Below are 18,136 nucleotides of genomic sequence, written 5' to 3'. Positions count from 1 at the left end.
TCATTAAGCACCTCGTTGATGCAAACTCTCTATATATACTGACTGGCTTTTCAAATCTCTGGGTCCCTTAGGAAATGGGTCTTTTGTCTGTATTTTGGTGATGAGGAAACTGGAACTCAGAACAAACAGGGCAAGGTCACAAAGGTAGGAACAGACCCAGGAAGAATTCGAGTCCAAGTCCTTGCTTCCACCTCCGCAGCGGGCTCTGAGTGTCTGCCTCCCCTCCCAGAACCAGCCCTCAGAGCCCCTCTACCGGGAGGACTGGAAGTCCTGGGTCCTGCGAAAAAGCGGGGTGGGGAGTCGGGGGTCCTGCATTCCCAAGGGAGGAGGAGCAGGAGAGGTGAATTGCTGCATCTAAGAACGGAGGGGGTTGGGAGCTCAGTACCCAGGGTCCTTGGGGAAGAGATGACCCGGGTCCCTGACTTCTCTAGGAGAGGAGGGGCTGGGGGCTGGGGCCCTTGGATCTCGGGGGGGAGCAGAGGGTCCTGATCTCCGGTCTCTGTCTCCTCGGCGGTGAAAGTGCGCTGCGTCTCAGACGCCTCGGCCGGGGAAAGCTCCCTCCTTCCTCTCTGCGGCCGCGCGATTTCGGCTTGAAAGCCGCAGGTTCGAAAGGGAAGAAGGAGGGGGGGCGAGGGGAGGAGCCGAGGACCTGCGACAGGGGCGGGGGGAGGAGCCGAGCTGGCACCGCGGCCGGCGCGCGGGGCTGCGGCGGCGGCGGCAGGGGCAGCTCCGGGTGAGTCCGCTCCTCCCCCTCCCCCTGCCAGAGCCCCCGCCCCAGCCCCATCCCGGGGGGCGGCCCGGGCGCATGGGGGCGCGGGTAGGGGGCAGAGGTGCGCGGATCTCCGACCCGGGAGTGGGAGTGCTGCAGCGTCTCCTGGCTGTCCCGGGGGAGGGGCACGTGGTTCTGGAAGGGGGGGGTCCCGAAACACCTGGGTCCACCCCAACCTCGCCCACCGATCCCCCGGGCGTGGGGATGGTTTACCCACTCCATGGCCCCTCCGGACTTCGGACTCCGCGGCTTCTCGAGGTCCCAGACATTATTCCTCTCCCCGGCTGCGCCTTGGGACCCCGGCATCTCATAACCGCCCCCCCACCTCCAAAAAAATTCCCATCCTCTCTGCAGCCGGGAGAGGCACTAAGGACTCCAACTCCCATCAGTCCCTGCAGTGCCTGGTCTATGAAGCCGCAGCAACGCGAGCGCAAGGCCTGCCGGGAATTGTAGTCTTTTAAGCTTAACGGGAGCTGGGGGCCCGAAGGTGGGAAGGGGGTGGCCAGACCTCCCGGGGGTCGCCTGGGGTCGAGCAGCTGGCCCGAGTAGGACAAGATGTGAGGCTCAGGCTGAGCTTTTTCTCACGGCCACGGCCCCCAGATCCGGCCCCCCCTCCCACCACCTGGTTCTTGGGGACAGTTCCGCAGCCCCTTATCCACCCTACAACCCCCATGGCCTACCGCCAGCCGCCGCCTCCGCTGCCATCCAGGACAAGGCAGGGATAAGCGCAGGTGAGTCTGACTATGCCCGTCTCAGAGTCCTGGCCTTCTGCAGCACCCCACGACACCTGTCCATCTGTGAGCCCTGATCTGTCCGTCCCTATTTTCCCCTGCACCCTCCTTCCAGTCTATCTCTGATGTCTAGCTCCAAACCATGTGTCGCTAATTCCCCTTCTCCCCACAGCCACCTATTTCTCCCTGTCCTTTATGAATCACCCCCCCCCCAGTCCAACCTTCCTTCTGCCCCCATGACTGTCTGCTTAGTCCTCCATCCACTGTATCCTTTTGTCCATCTGTGATCTCTGGCCATTATTTTTCTGTCCTTTATTTCTGCACCCTATCCATTCTCCTGTCCACTATTTGTCTCTCAAAGATATTTCAGTCCACTCTCTTGCCTGGCACTTATCACTGCCTGCTCGGTCCATGCATCTCTCACACTCCCATGGATTACACACCAGCTTATTCTTTATGGCTTGTCCATCCCAAGTCTCAATCCTTGACTTTCCCTCCGTCTGTCTGTTCATCTGTCCCTCTCTTCCAGGCCCCAGTTTGCCCTTCCCATTATCTCTGTCTCCCCTCCCCTTCTCTCTCCCTCTTTCAACTTGGTCCTTATCTCTGCATCCTTCGCCTTCATCTCTCCACCGCCAGCATCAGACAACCACCTCCTCTCTCTCTGCCCCCATCCACCTCCTTCTCGCTCCCCCTCTCCTCTCCTTGTCTACACCTTCCTGTTCCCTGGACCTCCCGAGCCCTTGCCCACCCTGGGCCATTGCTCACGTTCTTCACGCTGTTTTGAATGGTTTTCCTCACTCCAGCCCCTCTGCCCACTGTCCGGGGCTGGCTCCGTCTCATCTTCCAGGTTTCAGGGAAGTCCCCCGATGACCCACCTCTGGGTCCCTTTGAGACACATCCTTCTTTTAGGGCGCTTCTCACAGTCTGAGGGCTCTATGTTGATATGTTTATGTGAGTGTGTTTGTCGATCTGTATGTTCCTTATGTCCTCTCGTTGGACGGTGACACCAGGAAGCCAGGGACCGAGTGGGGCTTGTTCCCTGCTGGATCTGCAACAGCCCACACAGGGCCTCACGTGTAGTTGGTGCCCAGTGAATATCTGTTGAATGCACGAAGGACAAATGGCCGTTCCATTGTCTCTCCATCCCTAAGCTCCGTCCCTGCATCTGTGCAACCCTAATCTTTGTCTCCTTGTCTGTCCAACCCTTTATCTGTGCAGCCTGAATCTCTGCCCCTTGACTGGCCTTCCCAGTCTCTTCCTCCTTGTCCATTTCCTCCCAGTCTCTTCTCCCTTGTTCATTGCCCCCCAATCTCCATCCCCTTGTCCCTCCATCCCCCAATCTCTGTCCCTTTGTCATTCCACTCCCAATCACTGCCCCTTGCCTATCCTCTTTCGTTCTCTTTCCACCCCTTATCCACCCCCTCTCTCTCCCCCATCCCATTCCCCATCTGTACCCTTGCCCGGCCCCTCCCAAGCACAGGACTTGCTGGCCACCATGTCAGGAGACTACGAGGATGACCTCTGCCGTCGGGCGCTCATCCTGGTCTCGGACCTCTGTGCGCGGGTCCGAGATGCCGACACCAGTGACAGGTGCCAAGAGTTCAACGACCTGCGGATCAGAGGCTATCCCCGGGGCCCAGATGCAGGTCAGCACCCCCAGCCATGTTGGCCAGCCCCCTGCTTGCACCATAGGCCGAACTGTTAGAGATTTAGAGCAGCCTTGCTCAGCTTCCTATGCCTTATGGAGCCAGTCCCTCTTAGAGTCTTGCTTCCATCCTGCCTGTTGCTGATCCCCCTAACCTCTAATCTAAGGAGAAGGAGCTATGTGATCCTTTTGACCCATGGCCTTTTGAGTTTTGCCCTGCGAGCCTCCTATCCACCCTCCCCACCCCCACTCCACTGCTGCCACACCCCCTTCAAGTGTCTTCGTGCATCTCACATAGTGCTTAGACGCTCAGGCTCTAAATCAGTCTGTCTGACTTGTCTGGGTTCAAATCCCACCTCCCCCACTTATTAAATGCATGGGTTCTTCTGTACCTCAGTTTCCTCATCTGGAAAATGGGAATAATAAAAGTGACTACTCCATGGAGCAGCTGAGAGACTCAAATGATATAACACATGTGACTTGCTAAAAACAAGCTGGGCACACAGTGGGCATTCCATAAATGTTGAAATATACTTACTGAGCACCAATTGTGTGCCAGGCAGTATGCAAGGTCCTTCACATATCTCATCAACTATTCATGATGACCCTTTGTGATACATATAATCCCTATCTTCTGTTTTTTTTAATCTTATTTTTAAATTTTTTAATTGAAGTACAGTTGATTTACAATGATTCATGTGTATGGCAAAGTGATTCAGATATAGATAGATATTGACGTATATATTTTTTCAGATTCCTTTCCATTATATGTTATTATAAGACACTGAATACAGTTATAATCCTTATTTTCAATGGGGGAAACTGAGGTTCAGATGGAGTGGTTGGTCCCCCAGCTAGAGAGCAGTAGGGTTCTGAGAGCTAGGAAATATCATGAGCGCCTTCATCCAGATGAGAAACCTTCACAAAGCAGGAGCTGGAACCTTAGGATGACAGTCACACTCGCTGAGCGCCAGGGCGGGGCTCAGTATCTTAAGTGCAGGATGTCCAGGGGCCGGTGATAAGGGATGAGGCCCAGAGAGCTGCAGCAGCTGGCTCAGAGTCTCATGGTTTGTATGCAGAAGAGCCCGACTGTGGCCCCAGGAAGTCTAGCACACTACTGCAATTTGGCGAGCTGGGGGTGGGGTGTCTCAGGACCACCCTCAAATTCAGTAATTCCTAGGACTTTGACTTGGAGAGAGTCTGGGTCAGGCTAACAGTGGGGGACGGCATCTATCCAACTTTTCTCCCCCTTCTCTTCAAAACAACCTCTTTTGCTCAGTTCTTACCATGTTCAGAAGGCTGGGGAGTTCTCGCTCTGGTTTCTAACAGGCCTCAAGAACTCCAAGTAGGTGCTGATCATTTCAAAACGGACACCCTAAGGGGTTGGGGTGGGGTGGAAAACTCAGAACCCTGCCACTGCCTGCCGAATGGCCCTGCAGGGTCACTTCCTGTCTCTCTGAGCCTCAGTTGCCTTATCCGTAAAATAGGATCAATCACCCCCAGGGGTATAGTGTCACGACGATGAACATCAGGGACCACTGACTTAGATCCACTGGGCAGTTCAGGACTGAAGCGCATCCCCTTGTCACCAAGCGCTCCCTGGAGGGACAGGACACAGCGCTTCCACCCTGCTGTCCTTGCTGCCAATGCTTTGGTGACCTGCTCCTCCCCCGTGCGCCCCATAACCCACCGTCTGTACTGAGCATGAATTTCCCTCTGTGATCCACTTCATGGAGACCCAAGAGTCAACCCCCAAAACAAACTCACACGTCCTGGAAAAACCCCACTCCTGGCACCAATTACTGAACGAACCTTCGGTTCAAGATCTGGGCTGTCCCGGGTTTCTCTGAAAGGCATATCAGCGCACAGCAAGCATTCAGAATGTGTTAGTGGTGGGAGTGATGGTGTCGGACGCAGGTGGCAGTACTAGGATTTATCATCCTAACAAACAGTCCTGCTTGAACCGCCATTCACTGGGAAACACTGAATTGCGGCAGGCCAGTGGTGAAGGTGGTGGGCTCCGGAGCCAGGAGCCCTGGACCCAGACTCTGCTTCCTCCACTCCACCTACAGGACTTCGTGTCTGTGGTAACTTCATGTCTCTAGGTCTGTTTCCTTTTGTGAAAAGTACTAACGGGCATAATCATGTTGCCAAGCTCCTAGGGTGCCCGTGAGGCATAAGGAAGCTAATGTCTATAAAGCACAGTAACCTCTCGAGAAATGCTTGCCATTATCTTCCCCAGCTTCCTCTGTGAGCCGTTCACTCCCTCCATTCTTTAAACCTGCTATAACAGGCAGAACAAGAGTTTCCCCATTGCACAAAAGGGGCGGGTCAAGCTCAGAGAGGTGAAGATATGTTCCCAAAGCCACACAGCGAGCTGGAATTTGAACCCTGACCTACCTAACTGTGCCATGCGGTCTCCCCTCTCTTTGATCACCTCTGAGCATTTGGGGGAAGCTTGGTTCTAAATTGGAGGATGTACCCACTTATAGGAGAGGCAGTGCAATCAAGAGAATAAAAAAGGATGAAATTTGAAGACAGACTGCTGGTTCCAATCCCAGATCTGTCATGGAATAGCTGTGTAGCCTTAGACAAGTCACCCAACCTCGCAGTTTCCCCGTCTTTAAAATGGGTAGACGGAAACCCCGACGTCGCGTAGCCGTGGAGTCTGTACTGAGTAGTATGTGTAATGTGTTTAGGATGGTGAGAGGCCAACACTGAAGCTTAGCTTTTTCGGGGAGAGCAGCGGGAGGCTAAATTCTGACCCCACCCTGACCCCTGACCTTTGTCCTCACTCTCTCCAGACATCTCCGTGAGCCTGCTGTCGGTCATCGTGACGTTCTGTGGCATTGTCCTTCTGGGTGTCTCCCTCTTCGTGTCGTGGAAGCTGTGCTGGGTGCCCTGGCGGGACAAGGGAGGCTCAACTGTAGGCGGTGGTCCCTTGCGCAAAGACCTAGGCCCCGGGGTCGGGCTGGCAGGCCTGGTAGGCGGCGGCGGGCACCACCTGGGGGCCGGCTTGGGTGGCCATCCCCTGCTGGGGGGCCCGCACCACCATGCCCACACGGCCCACCATCCGCCCTTCGCCGAGCTGCTGGAGCCAGGCAGCCTAGGGGGGTCTGACCCCCCTGAGCCCTCTTACTTGGACATGGACTCCTACCCAGAGGCCGCAGCTGCTGCAGTAGCCGCAGGGGTCAAACCGAGCCAGACATCTCCCGAGCTGCCCTCGGAGGGCGGGGCAGGCTCAGGGCTGCTCCTGCTGCCCCCCAGTGGTGGGGGTCTGCCCAGTGCCCAGTCGCATCAGCAGGTCACAAGCCTGGCACCCACCACCAGGTGAGACAGGCCACCGGGCTGGGGGCCCACTGACCTTCCTTTCCTCTTCCGTGTCGCCTTGCCATCTGCGGCACTCCCGAGTCCTGGGAAAGGAGAGAACTTGGGGCATGGAGTCCTGGATCCTGGAGAAAGATGAAGCTGGGACCCAGACTCCTGAGTTTGAGGGAGGAGGGGGCTAGAGGTCTGAGCTCTTAAAACCAGAAGAAGGAGGAAGATAGGGACAGGACTTGGAGATCAGGAAGGTGGGAGAGAATGGAGATTAGAGAGTCCCTGCAGCACAGAGCGATTCATCATTGGCGGGACCTGCAGTTCTCTGATCCACTGACCCTGATCCTATGCATGCATTTTGAGCGCCTAATATGACCAAGACCTGAGCTGGGTGTTGGGGAAAAAGTAGAGGTGAGCACTGCACACAGACCTTCATGTCACTCCCAGTCCAGGGGAAGTGGTTCCCAAGATCAGCCTGTCCTGAGCCAGCCAGGCCAGGGCTGCAGAAAGGCAGCCTAGGGGACACAGGTGGGACCGGATCACACAGGCTCCTGGATGCTGGATTGAGGGTCTGGGATGTTGTCCTGGGACGCTGGGGAGCCACGGAGGGCTTGAGCAGAGGAGGTCAGCTCTGGGTATAGAAAGACCTCTCTGGGGCCACACAGGGGCAGACTGGACGCCGAGAGTCCAGGCAGGAGAGGACAAGGCTGTGCTGAGGTCACGGGGCGGTGAAGACGGAGATGAGCTAGAGAGAGTCAGGGGGCAGCGAGTCGGGGGGATGGAACCGGGGGCTGACGGCTGCGGGTAGGAGAGGGTCGGAGGAGGTAAGGACAGCACCCAGGGGTCTGGCCTGGTGATCAGGTGGATGGTGGGGCTATCAGAGGACCTAGGAAGAGAGGAGGGTTTGGGGAAGACCCTGAGCTTATCTGGATCTTGTTGAACAGGAGGGACCTGGGGGAGCATCTGGGGGGAACTGCCTTCTAGAAGGATTGTCTCGGGCCCCAGAGGTTCATAGGTGGTTCTCCTCCAGGTAGGGGCTGGTCAGGGGCTCATGGAAAATGTAGTCTGAAGTCTCTGGGGAAGCCCTCCAGAGGTTGATGGATACACTGGTTCTGAGTTCCTCATTACCCCATTATACCTATGAAGAAACTGAGGCTCAGAGGGTGTTAATGACCTGCTCAAAGTCTCTCTGGGAGCAGGGAACAGTGCACTGATCAGTAGCTGGAGGCATCTCACCCCGCATCCCTTTTCATGGCGCCGTGCTCCCCACCCCCCCCACTCCTCCCAGCCCCGTGCCTGCCTCTCGGTGCATCTGGCGCTGCCCTGTCCAGTTGTCACTAGGGGCCCTACCACGTGGACTTCACCATGGGTGCAATGGTCCATGCAGGAAAGGATGGATGAGCAGGGACCGTGGGGGTGGGAAAATTCCGGAGATGGGAGGGAGGGGTTTGAGGGGAGAGAGGAGGTGAGGTTGGCCCCAGGTATCTGACCTGCAGGCCGAGGTGGATTGTAGAGGGCTGGGAGAGGGAGTGGGCTGGGGAGAAGGGAGTGAGCCCAGTGGGGAACACAAGAAGTATGTGGTGTCTGATGGGGCTGGGAGGCTGAACCTGGCTGGAGCCCAGGAGACACTTAGCAGACAGAGGCTGCTGGTGGTCGTGGAAACCTGGGGGCACAGATGAGCTTGTTCAGGGAAAGCATACGGGTGAGAAGGGAAGATGATGGCCAAGATGGTTAAGGATGGACCTGTGGGCTTCCATAGTGTTCCGCAAGCACAGAAAAGACAGTTGAGAGAGAAAGAGCAGGGCAAGGGGAGCAATGGCCAGGTGGGAGAGGGTGAGGATGGGCCGGGGAAATTTGGAGAAGGGCAGATGGGGGTTGGATAGTCTGGGCTGTGTGAAGCCCCAGGGTTCCACAGAGAAGTTATTCAGGGTCACTCCTGGAGGTCAGATGGAAGCTTTGAGAGGCTGGTGAGAGCCCACGTGTGGGCTGGAGCTATCTTAGAGCAGGGGATGGCCACCACCCCCATACAGATGGGGAAACTGAAGCTCAGAGAATTCAAGCGCCCTGCCCAAGGTCACAGTGGGCAAAGGTGGGGGTCTGCGGGCCCCTGGCTGTGGGGTTTGAGGAGGAGGCCAGGAAGGGCCCCCCAGGTCTTCAGGTGCAGTCAGAGACCAGAGCCACTGACCATCTGTCTTCCTCACCCCCTACAGGTACCCCGCCCTACCCCGGCCCCTTACCCAGCAGACCCTGACCCCGCAGCCAGACCCGGGCAGTGAGGAGCGGCCGCCCGCCCTACCCTTACCCCTGCCGGGCGGAGAAGAAAAGGCCAAGCTCATTGGACAGATCAAGCCGGAGCTGTACCAGGGGACTGGACCCGGCGGCCGGCGGGGCGGCGGGGGCCCTGGCTCTGGAGAGGCCAGCGCGGGGGCGCCCTGTGGCCGCATCAGCTTCGCCCTGCGGTATCTCTACGGCTCCGACCAGCTGGTGGTGCGGATCCTGCAGGCCTTGGACCTCCCGGCCAAGGACTCCAATGGCTTCTCAGATCCCTACGTCAAGATCTACCTGCTGCCTGACCGCAAGAAGAAGTTTCAGACCAAGGTCTGGAGTGGAGGGCTGGCTATCCGGGTGCCAGGGAGGGAGGGCCCGAGGGAGGAGGGGCCGGTGGGCATGGTGTCGGTCTCCCTCGCCCGCCCCCTGCAGGTGCACAGGAAGACCCTGAACCCCGTCTTCAACGAGACGTTTCAGTTCTCGGTGCCGCTGGCTGAGTTGGCGCAGCGCAAACTGCACTTCAGCGTCTATGACTTTGACCGCTTCTCCCGGCACGACCTCATCGGCCAGGTGGTGCTGGACAACCTCCTGGAGCTGGCCGAGCAGCCCCCCGACCGCCCGCTGTGGAGGGACATAGTGGAGGGCGGCTCGGTCAGTGACCCCTGCACCCCCTCCCCAGGGGCCCAGGACCCCTCAGCTTGCCCTCTCCTTGCCCCCCCCCACTACTTCTCAACCTCACAACTCCTGGGTCCTGGAATTGTCTTTTTAACTTTATTTTACTGCAAAATATTGCAAACGTACAAGCAGGAACGGAGAATGGTATAATGGGCTCCCACTCCCCTTCTGCACTTAGTTAAATATTAACATCAGAACCAGGCTCCAGATTTCCCAACTTCTGACCCCACCTTGACATCTGATGGTAACCATTAAGAAAACTATAACAGATGCCACCCGTTTTATCAAAACTCCAGGCTGTGACCCCATGACTTCTGCCCTCTGAGCCCGGATTCCTGACCCTCCAACTTCCCAAGCCTAGAGTTCCCAGTTTTTGTTTATCAAACTTCCTTCCCCCCTTACAACCTCCTCATTTTTCAATTCCCAGTCTTCCTGAGACACCCCCCCAGCCCCTCTGATCTCTGAACATTTTGTTTCAAAGCCCCGACCCTCAAGCTCTCTAATTTAATCTAATCCTCTGTGTCTCCATGGTCTCCACTGGAACCCTGATAGTGTGATTCGCTAGAGCCTCACACTGGAATCCCCAATGTCCTGACATCTCCCCAGTGCCCCCAACAGCCCCACTGGCCCCTTCCTCCTGTCTTGCAGCCTCGTTCTCCTGTACATCCAATCCTTCCCCAAGCCCAGCTCCTAGGTCTTTGTTTGAGTGTCCTGACCCTTTCCGCACCCCGAACTTCGCACTGTCCCAATTCCTCAGTCCTCTCAGTTCCAGTCCTTGGGTTTCCCAACACTCCAGCTCTCTGTTGATCTGGGGAAGCTGTGTGTGAGTGGAGAAGGGTGTGAGCCCCGTCCTCATATCTCAAGAGGGCTGGTTTTGCCCACTCGATGGCCCAACTCAAGCTCCTTCCTATCTCTAAGCCTCCGTTTCCCCCTATGTACAAGGACATGGTTGAACCAGGCGCATATGGCTCTTCCTAAGGTCCCCTTCACCTGAGGGGACCACAGCCCGCTTGCTCTGTCCCCCAAGCTCAGGCTCTGAGAACTACCTGCCTAGTTGTAGGGTCCTGGCCCAGCTCCCTGTTGTTCCCGAAGGCCACCCTGCTCGGGCCCCCTCCTGCATCCATCCTTGTCTCCTCCGTCACCTCACATTTTCTCTTCTGCTCCTGATTACTCCAGGCCTAGGTGGTCACACAGGGGCCAACATCATGGGGACGCCTGCGGGGAGTCTTTGCTCAGGGCAGCAGGGAGTCTGGGAGTCTGTGGGAAGAGGTGACAGCTAAGCTGAGGCTTGATGACTGAGAGGCGACAGGGAGGGTGGGTACTCTCGCTGAGGACACAGCTGAGGCACAGCCTCAGGGAAGCCAGTGGGAAGTCCAGGGACCTGGGCTCCGGCCGCGTGGGTTGGGAGCGAGGCGCTGAGATGAGGCTGAAGACCAGGGCAGCCAGGGCATAGGGCCCCTCGCCCTGGCCACCGCTCCAGGTCCCTCTGCGTGTGTCGAGGCAAGGGATCTGTCTCCCTTGTAACCTCATGCTGGCTCTTGTCTGTCTCCTGCCCCAAGACTGACTTCTCCCTGTGTCTTTTCTCACCTTCCTGGGCCTCTGTCCCACCTCTCTGGATCTCTGTCCCTTCTCCATGTAGGTCTCTGCCTCTGTTCCTCTCTCCTCCTGCACCCTCCTCCCCCGCCTTTTTCCCTCCCCTCTCATTCTGGGTCTCTGTCACTCGCTGGGTTTCCATATGTGGTAGTCGCTTCAGCCGTATCTGACTCTTTGCAACCCCATGGACTGTAGCCCACCAGCCTCCTCTGTCCATGGGATTCTCCAGGCCGGAATATGGGAGTGGGTTGCCATTCCCTTCTCCAGGGGATCTTCCCGACCCAGGGATCGAAGCCGAGTCTCCTGCATTGCAGGCAGATTCTTTCCTGTCTGCACCAGGGACCCCACACCAACAGCCCGCCCGCCCCGCTCTGCTCTGGGTCTTTCTGACTCTAGACTTCTGTGGGTCTGTCATTCTGTGGGTTTGCATCTCTGTCTCAGCCGATTTCTCACAGTGTTCTCTCTGCTTCCCTCTTTCTGTCCTTCTCCCCCCAGCCACGCCTCTTCCAGTTTTCCCCACAGAACAAATAGGCTTTGACGGTGGTGGGCCGCTGTGGCCGGGGAGTTTACCAGGTTTTGGCCCGGAGTCAGATTGTTAAGTGGATCGGAAACCTGAGTCCTGCAAATCGGGGAGGAGAGCTGGAGGCTGGAGATGGGGAAGTCAGGGAGAGGCTGGGGGAAGGCTGAGACAGCGCACTGCTGGCCCCCTTTCCCCCGCTGCAGGAAAAGGCAGATCTTGGGGAGCTCAACTTCTCACTCTGCTACCTCCCCACGGCCGGCCGCCTCACCGTGACCATCATCAAAGCCTCTAACCTCAAAGCGATGGACCTCACCGGCTTCTCAGGTGGGTTCCGGAAAGGCGCAGGCTTCTGAGGGGCGGAGAGGAGGGTGAGACTCCTGGGTCTGAGCCAGGATGGGGCTGGAAGCCCCGACTCCACAGGGTCCTGAGAGAGGAGGGGAGGGGGGTCCAGACCCCCTAAGTCTGGGAGACTAGAGTCTGGGGTCTGGGCTCCTGGATCTGAGGGGCTAGGAGAGAAAAGGTTGGGGAACCAAATGCTTGGGTCTGGGAGAAAGGTCTGGGGTCCGTGATGGGGTCCGAGGGTCAAAGACCCGGTTCAGCGCCCTCCCTCCACGCCCGCCCCCAGACCCCTATGTGAAGGCCTCTCTAATCAGCGAGGGGCGGCGTCTGAAGAAGCGGAAAACCTCCATCAAGAAGAACACGCTGAACCCCACGTACAACGAGGCGCTGGTGTTCGACGTGGCCCCCGAGAGCGTGGAGAACGTGGGGCTCAGCATCGCGGTGGTGGACTACGACTGGTGAGGCGGGGGACGGGGTGAGAGCGGGGCGTGGGGCCCGGCCTGCCGGCCTCTGGCGTGCTCACCGGCCCCCACCCGTGACCCCCAGCATCGGGCACAATGAGGTGATCGGCGTGTGCCGCGTGGGTCCCGACGCCGCCGACCCCCACGGCCGCGAGCACTGGGCCGAGATGCTGGCCAACCCGCGCAAGCCCGTGGAGCACTGGCATCAGCTGGTGGAGGTGAGTAGGGCGCCACTCACCCCTTCATTCGCGCAACCCCTCATGTCTTTGTGGGTTGCTCAGCCACAGGTTCGAATCCCCGCCCTTCCCTTTTCAGCGGTGTGACTTAGAGCAAGTTCCTTGATCCCTCCGTGCCCCAGTTTCCCCAGCTGGGAAATGGGACCGTTAGAAGTGTCTGTTGTTAAGACAGATGTGAAGATGCAGTGGGTTAATGCAGGACTAAGGGGCTGCCTCTTAGTCAGGGCTCAGTAAATAGTCAGCTACTCTTATTACCCATAATGTGAAGTCCCCCCGAAAAAAAAAAAAAAACAAAACAACTCGATGATAAAATAGAGCAGGGCTTTATTTAAAGCAGGCTGTGAAAATTGGTGGATTGTGGTTTACTGGGTAGGGATCAACGATTTTTCTTTTGAAATGGATAAGAAAATAAAATTGAGGTAGAACAGAATAGAAATTTTCACAGGGCAGGAAACCAAGGATTGTGGTATTAATTTATTTTTTCCCTGGGGGTTGCAGTCCAAAATGTTTGAGAGTCTGGGGGGGAAAGGGAATCTGGAGGGGAGTTGGGGGGGGTGCCCTTTCAATTAGGGAGTCCTGGAGGGCTTCTCGGAAGAGGAGACATTTGAGCAGAGGCATGGAGGTTGAGAAGGAATGGGCTTAGGTTAAGAAGCTTGAAGGAAGAGGGTAAGGCTGCCAGTTTCTCCAAATCATTGAGAAGAGGGGTGTCAGTCAGTGGTGAGCCTGGAGCAGAGAAAGAAGGGGATGGGAAGACCCCAAGAGGCCTTGGGGGTCACGGGAAAAATAGCTTGACAATTTTTAAATTAAAAGTTTAAGATCACTTAAGATCCTTAATTGGTCAAGAGAAATTTTCAAGCATGGGTTCTCTCATTTAAAACCAAGAAAAGCAAAGAAGTAACTTTCAAAACTATTGATGACTCTACTGTCACTAAAGCCAAGAAAGTAAAATTATACTAAATTCTTGCAGGGTAAAAATAAAACATTTGAGATAGTATGAATTTCAGTACACTTACTCTCTTTTTTTTCCCAATATTTTCTCAACTAGTTTAATATTCTGGCCGGGGCGGGGGGGGGGGGGGAATAAAAAATACCAAAAATACCAAAAAAATCGAGTACATATTTCTCCTTTTGTCTTTGGTTCCCGAGCCCAGGAACTGGCCTTTACTGACAATTTAAATAAATTTCTCTTTTAAATAAATAAAATAAATTTTAAATAAAACGAGTTTTCTTTAAAATGGCACTGGACTAGCTTTTACTTAAAATTTATATTTTGCTCATCATGGACTATTTTTGCATTAATTTTGATTTTTTTAAAAACAAAGATGGTATTACAATAGCATTTATCTGGATTGCGGAGTTTGGGTGCACCTTGATTTTACACGTGGATTCAGATCCTCACTTGGAACTGACTAGTGTGGCCCTGCTTTGAAGTTTTCTCTGGGGTTGGAGTGGGGAGGGATGTAAAGGACTGAGCGCAGAACTCAGAAGTGAGTTTTGAAAAGACTGATTATACTTAGCTGAACAGATGGCAGCTCTCCCTCCTCTCATCACTTACTCTTCTTCTAATTCACTCACTCGTTTATTCACAAACTTCTCTGGCAGCTCCTGTGAGCCAAGCTCGCCGTGCTCCTCAGTGGAGAGGAGCTGAACCGTGGCAGAGTCTGGCCGTGACCTTGACTTTCAGCCAATGATGTTCTGCGGCTGACCCTGACCATTCTGTAGCTCAGCCCTCCCGTGGCTCCCCAGCACTCTCAGGACTGGGTTTCAGCTCCTCAGGGGCTGTGCAAGGTCTTCCCTATCTCCCCAGTGGCCTCATCATCTCTTCTCACATTTCCAGTGATGTCTTCTTCGTACCTCTGTTTTCCCATCTGTAGAATGGGACTGTAGTACCACTTACCCCATCACTTCAGAGCTGGGCAAAAATGAGAATTATAAATGATGAAAACAGGTGTGATGTCTTATTAGGTTCATTACTAGCCACTGTTTTGCCTCTGTCTCCCTCCTCCTGAGCCTTCTGGATTTACCCCTTCAGGAAAAGACTTTGACCAGCTTCACAAAAGGCAGTAAAGGATTGTCAGAGAAAGAGAACTCAGAGTGAGAGGTAAGGAACCCAGACCAGGGGTGGGAGGGGCTGGATTCCTGGGTCTGAGGATGGAGGGACATAGCACTGGGATTCCTGGGTCCTGGGGTGTTTGATGGTCGTGACCAGCCAGGTCCTGGGCTGGCTGTCCGCCATCGCTAACGCTTCCTTGCTGCCCGGTCCTGCAGGTCTGGCCAAGGCTTGGAATGAGACCAGGCCCCCTGAGGACCCCATCCCTTCCTGCCCGGACTGTGAATTCATCTCCTCGAAGCCATAACGTCCGAGCCGCGTGGTGCAAGGCAGCCCTGGGCCTGCCCATCCTTCTGCTCCTGGAGGCTTGGGGGTGGTGGGAAGCAGGCGGGCCCAGCTCCCTGTTTCAGGGTGGGGGGCATTCAGTTTCCACTGTGTCTGTCTTCCCTCCCCGGGGTTCCCCATCTAGGTGAGGGGCCATGCATGTCTGGGGGATCCCTATCCCCCCAAAACCTCTGTCTGTCGTCTGTCCCTTTGCTGTTTGTACAAGACTTGGTGTCCTAACCCTCGTGCTGGCTGTGAATGTCAACGGACCAATCTCCCGTGTTCCCCTAGACACGCACACGCCTGTGTCCACCCTTTCTGTTCGCCACACCCTGAGTCTGGCCGATTCCCCCCACTGCTGCTGCTATCAACTCCAGAATAAACACATACATTGGGTCTCACTCCATCTGGGGCTCCTGTCCTTTCTGGGACTGGGAAGCTGGGTTGGAACATCTTGGCTCTGCATTCAAACAAATGTTTCATTCACTGGCAGAGCGACCTTTGGAAACTTAACTGATTTCTCTGAACTTTTCTAAATTTCACATTGGCCAGGACCACTGTAGTCATAGGACACAAAATGCTACCCAGACTATTGTAAGCCACAAGCAGAAATGCAGGACCTTCACAGAAGCCTGAGAGTACAGAAGGACTCCAGGCGTGGTTGGACCCAGGTGTTTGAGAGCGTCTGCTTTATCCTTTATTGACTTCGTTCTCAGGCAGATCTTTGCGATGGTAACAAATGGTCATTTGGAACTGCAGGCTTATAATGCTGAAACTGTTATAATGCCTTCAGCTGAAGAAAACAGAATTCCCAACAGAGAGAGCTGAAATGGTAGAGATTTCTTTTGCTCATCTAACATTTTAAAGACACAGAATCCCAGGGTTAGTTCAGCTGCTCAGTGTCAGGCACTAAGTTGGCATCTCTGAGAATAGTTTGCTTTCCCCGCACGGGTACAAACTGTCTGCAACGGTACCACGCATCCTGTTCTCAGACAGTGACATCCAAAGCAGAAAATGCGGTCAAGGGCCTTTCCCTCATGTGTTTGACATTTTTATTTTCTCCCTAGAAGAGTTCTCCTTTCTCATTTGCCAGACTGGGTTCTAGGGGACCAGACTGGGTTGCAATGCAGTCTGGAAAGTGAGCATCTGTCATTTCTAGTCTGTGTCGTGGGGTGTGGGCTTTGCCAGCAAGAAAGCATGGAAAGGGGAATGGTTGTGAGGTAGGAAATAATTAGGAAACAAAATAAGGATATTCCCTTTCTCTCTTTCTCTGCATCCATATCCTTCAGGAAAACGAGTCTGATTGGTCCTCCTCAGATCTTAAATGACCACCTCCAGCTAAGCAACTGTCCAGTTGGCAAGCTTGCTCTTGCCCATCCCCCCAGCCCCACCCCTGCCATAGCTGACTCCCCACCTCCCCATCCCACCCAGATTGGATCAGACTCCCTCAGGAACCCTACCCTTCTCGCCCAGCGGTGAATTCATCTCCTGAAGTCATAACATTTTTTAGTTAGAGAACGCAGGGGTTCCCTTAATTGACAGCCCCAACAGAATGACATGGCAGGGGGCAGGGGACAGTCCTTCAAAGTAGCCAGTGTCCACTCCATGACTAGTTGACATTAATTCACACCCCCTTGCCCGTACACACCATTTCAAAAAATTCAATCATGAAAAACAGTAGTATAGTTCCTGTATTTGTTGACGTGGGGTGCCATAACAAATTACCACAGGCCGACTAGTTGAGAACAACGGAAGTGTATTCTCTGAGAGTTCTAGAGACCGGAAGTCTGAAGTCAAGATGTCAGCAGGGCCCGTTCCTTCTGAGACTCTGCCAGAGAACCTCGTGCCTCATCCATGCCTCTCACCGGGCTCCTGGTAGCTGTCTGAAATCCTTGGCACTTCTGTAGATGTGTCGCTCCACTCTGCTTCCTACACCACCTGGTCCCACGTGGATCTCATACTTCCCTCTTCCTTTCCGGTTCTTTCTCTTTTAAAGCACATAGCACACTGATTTTTTTTTTTTAGTTGTAGTCTGATTAGGAGTACATGAACTCTTTTTTCTCGAGCATTGAGCAGCACTTTTCAAGCCCTAATAAATGTCAAGCTTAGAAAGGTGCGATACAGTTCAGCTTAAAGGTAAATAAGCAGGGTGACAATATACAGCCTTGACGTACTCCTTTTCCTATTTGGAACCAGTCTGTTGTTCCACGTCCAGTTCTAACTGTTGCTTCCTGACCTGCATACAGATTTCTCAAGAGGCAGGTCAGGTGGTCTGGTATTCCCATCTCTTTCAGAATTTTCCACAGTTTGTTGTGATCCACACAGTCAAAGGCTTTGGCATAGTCAGTAAAGCAGAAGTAGATATGCCAGCAAATATGCCAACAAATTTGGAAAACTCAGCAGTGGCCACAGGACTAGAAAAGGTCAGTTTTCATTCCAATCCCAAAGAAAGGCAACGCCAAAGAATGCTCAAACTATTGCACAATTGCACTCATCTCACATGCTAGTAAAGTAATGCTCAAGATTCTCCAAGCCAGGGTTCAGCAATACATAAACCATGAACTTCCAGATGTTCAAGCTGGTTTTAGAAAAGGCAGAGGAACTAGAGATAAAATTTTCATCTGTTGGATTATCAAAAAAGAAAGAGAGTTCCAGAAAAACATCTATTTCTGCTTTATTGACTATGTGAAAGCTTTTGACTGTGTGGATCACAACAAACTGTGGAAAATTCTAAAAGAGATGGAAATACCAGACCACCTGACCTGCCTCTTGAGAAACCTGTATGTAGGTCAGGAAGCAACAGTTAGAACTGGACATGGAACAACAGACTGGTTCCAAATAGGGAAAGGAGTACGTCAAGGCTGTATATTGTCATCCTGTTTATTTAACTTATATGCAGGGTGCATCATGAGAAACGCTGGGCTGGAGGAAGCACAAGCTAAAATCAAGATTACCAGGAGAAATATCAATAGCCTCAGATATGCAGATGACACCACCCTTATGGCAGAAAGCGAAGAAGAACTAATGAGCCTCTTGATGAAAGTGAAAGAGGAGAGTGAAAAAGTTGGCTTAAAACTCAACATTCAGAAATCTAAGATCATGGCATCTGGTCCCAGCACTTCATGGCAAATAGATGGGGAAACAGTGTCAGACTTTATTTTGGGGGGCTCCAAAATCACTGCAGATGGTGACTGCAGCCATGAAATT

The 18,136-nt window shown here is 54.2% G+C and overlaps 1 protein-coding gene across 2 annotated transcripts; it reads left to right on the top strand.

Annotated features, from left to right (window-relative positions):
- Window positions 774–15,335, top strand: SYT3 (synaptotagmin 3). 2 transcript variants are annotated; one of them, XM_018062852.1, is made up of 10 exons: window positions 774–1,500; window positions 2,981–3,146; window positions 5,950–6,475; window positions 8,674–9,061; window positions 9,164–9,382; window positions 11,723–11,843; window positions 12,145–12,316; window positions 12,405–12,537; window positions 14,588–14,656; window positions 14,824–15,335. In XM_018062852.1, the coding sequence occupies exons 2-9, from the start codon at window positions 2,996–2,998 to the stop codon at window positions 14,651–14,653; spliced, it is 1,776 nt and encodes a 591-aa protein (XP_017918341.1). In that variant the 5' UTR covers window positions 774–1,500; window positions 2,981–2,995; the 3' UTR covers window positions 14,654–14,656; window positions 14,824–15,335. The 2 variants fall into 2 exon arrangements, with proteins under 2 accessions (XP_017918341.1, XP_017918342.1); XM_018062853.1 differs by having other exon boundaries at window positions 2,976–3,146.

This window comes from Capra hircus, chromosome 18 (assembly GCF_001704415.2).
Source record: "Capra hircus breed San Clemente chromosome 18, ASM170441v1, whole genome shotgun sequence".
Classification (NCBI taxonomy): domain Eukaryota; kingdom Metazoa; phylum Chordata; class Mammalia; order Artiodactyla; family Bovidae; genus Capra; species Capra hircus.
The sequence above is the reverse complement of the archived record's forward strand: the minus strand, read 5'-3'. Positions and strand labels throughout refer to the sequence as shown.

What these genes read in the sequence shown, in the direction of transcription:
- SYT3 (XM_018062852.1), top strand. Translation starts at nt 2,996, where the DNA reads ATGTCAGGAGACTACGAGGATGACCTCTGCCGTCGGGCGCTCATCCTG. An exon ending in AGCCTGGCACCCACCACCAG is followed by an intron (nt 6,476 to 8,673) that starts GTGAGACAGGCC and finishes CACCCCCTACAG; the next exon opens with GTACCCCGCCCTACCCCGGC. An exon ending in GCGGTGGTGGACTACGACTG is followed by an intron (nt 12,317 to 12,404) that starts GTGAGGCGGGGG and finishes CGTGACCCCCAG; the next exon opens with CATCGGGCACAATGAGGTGA.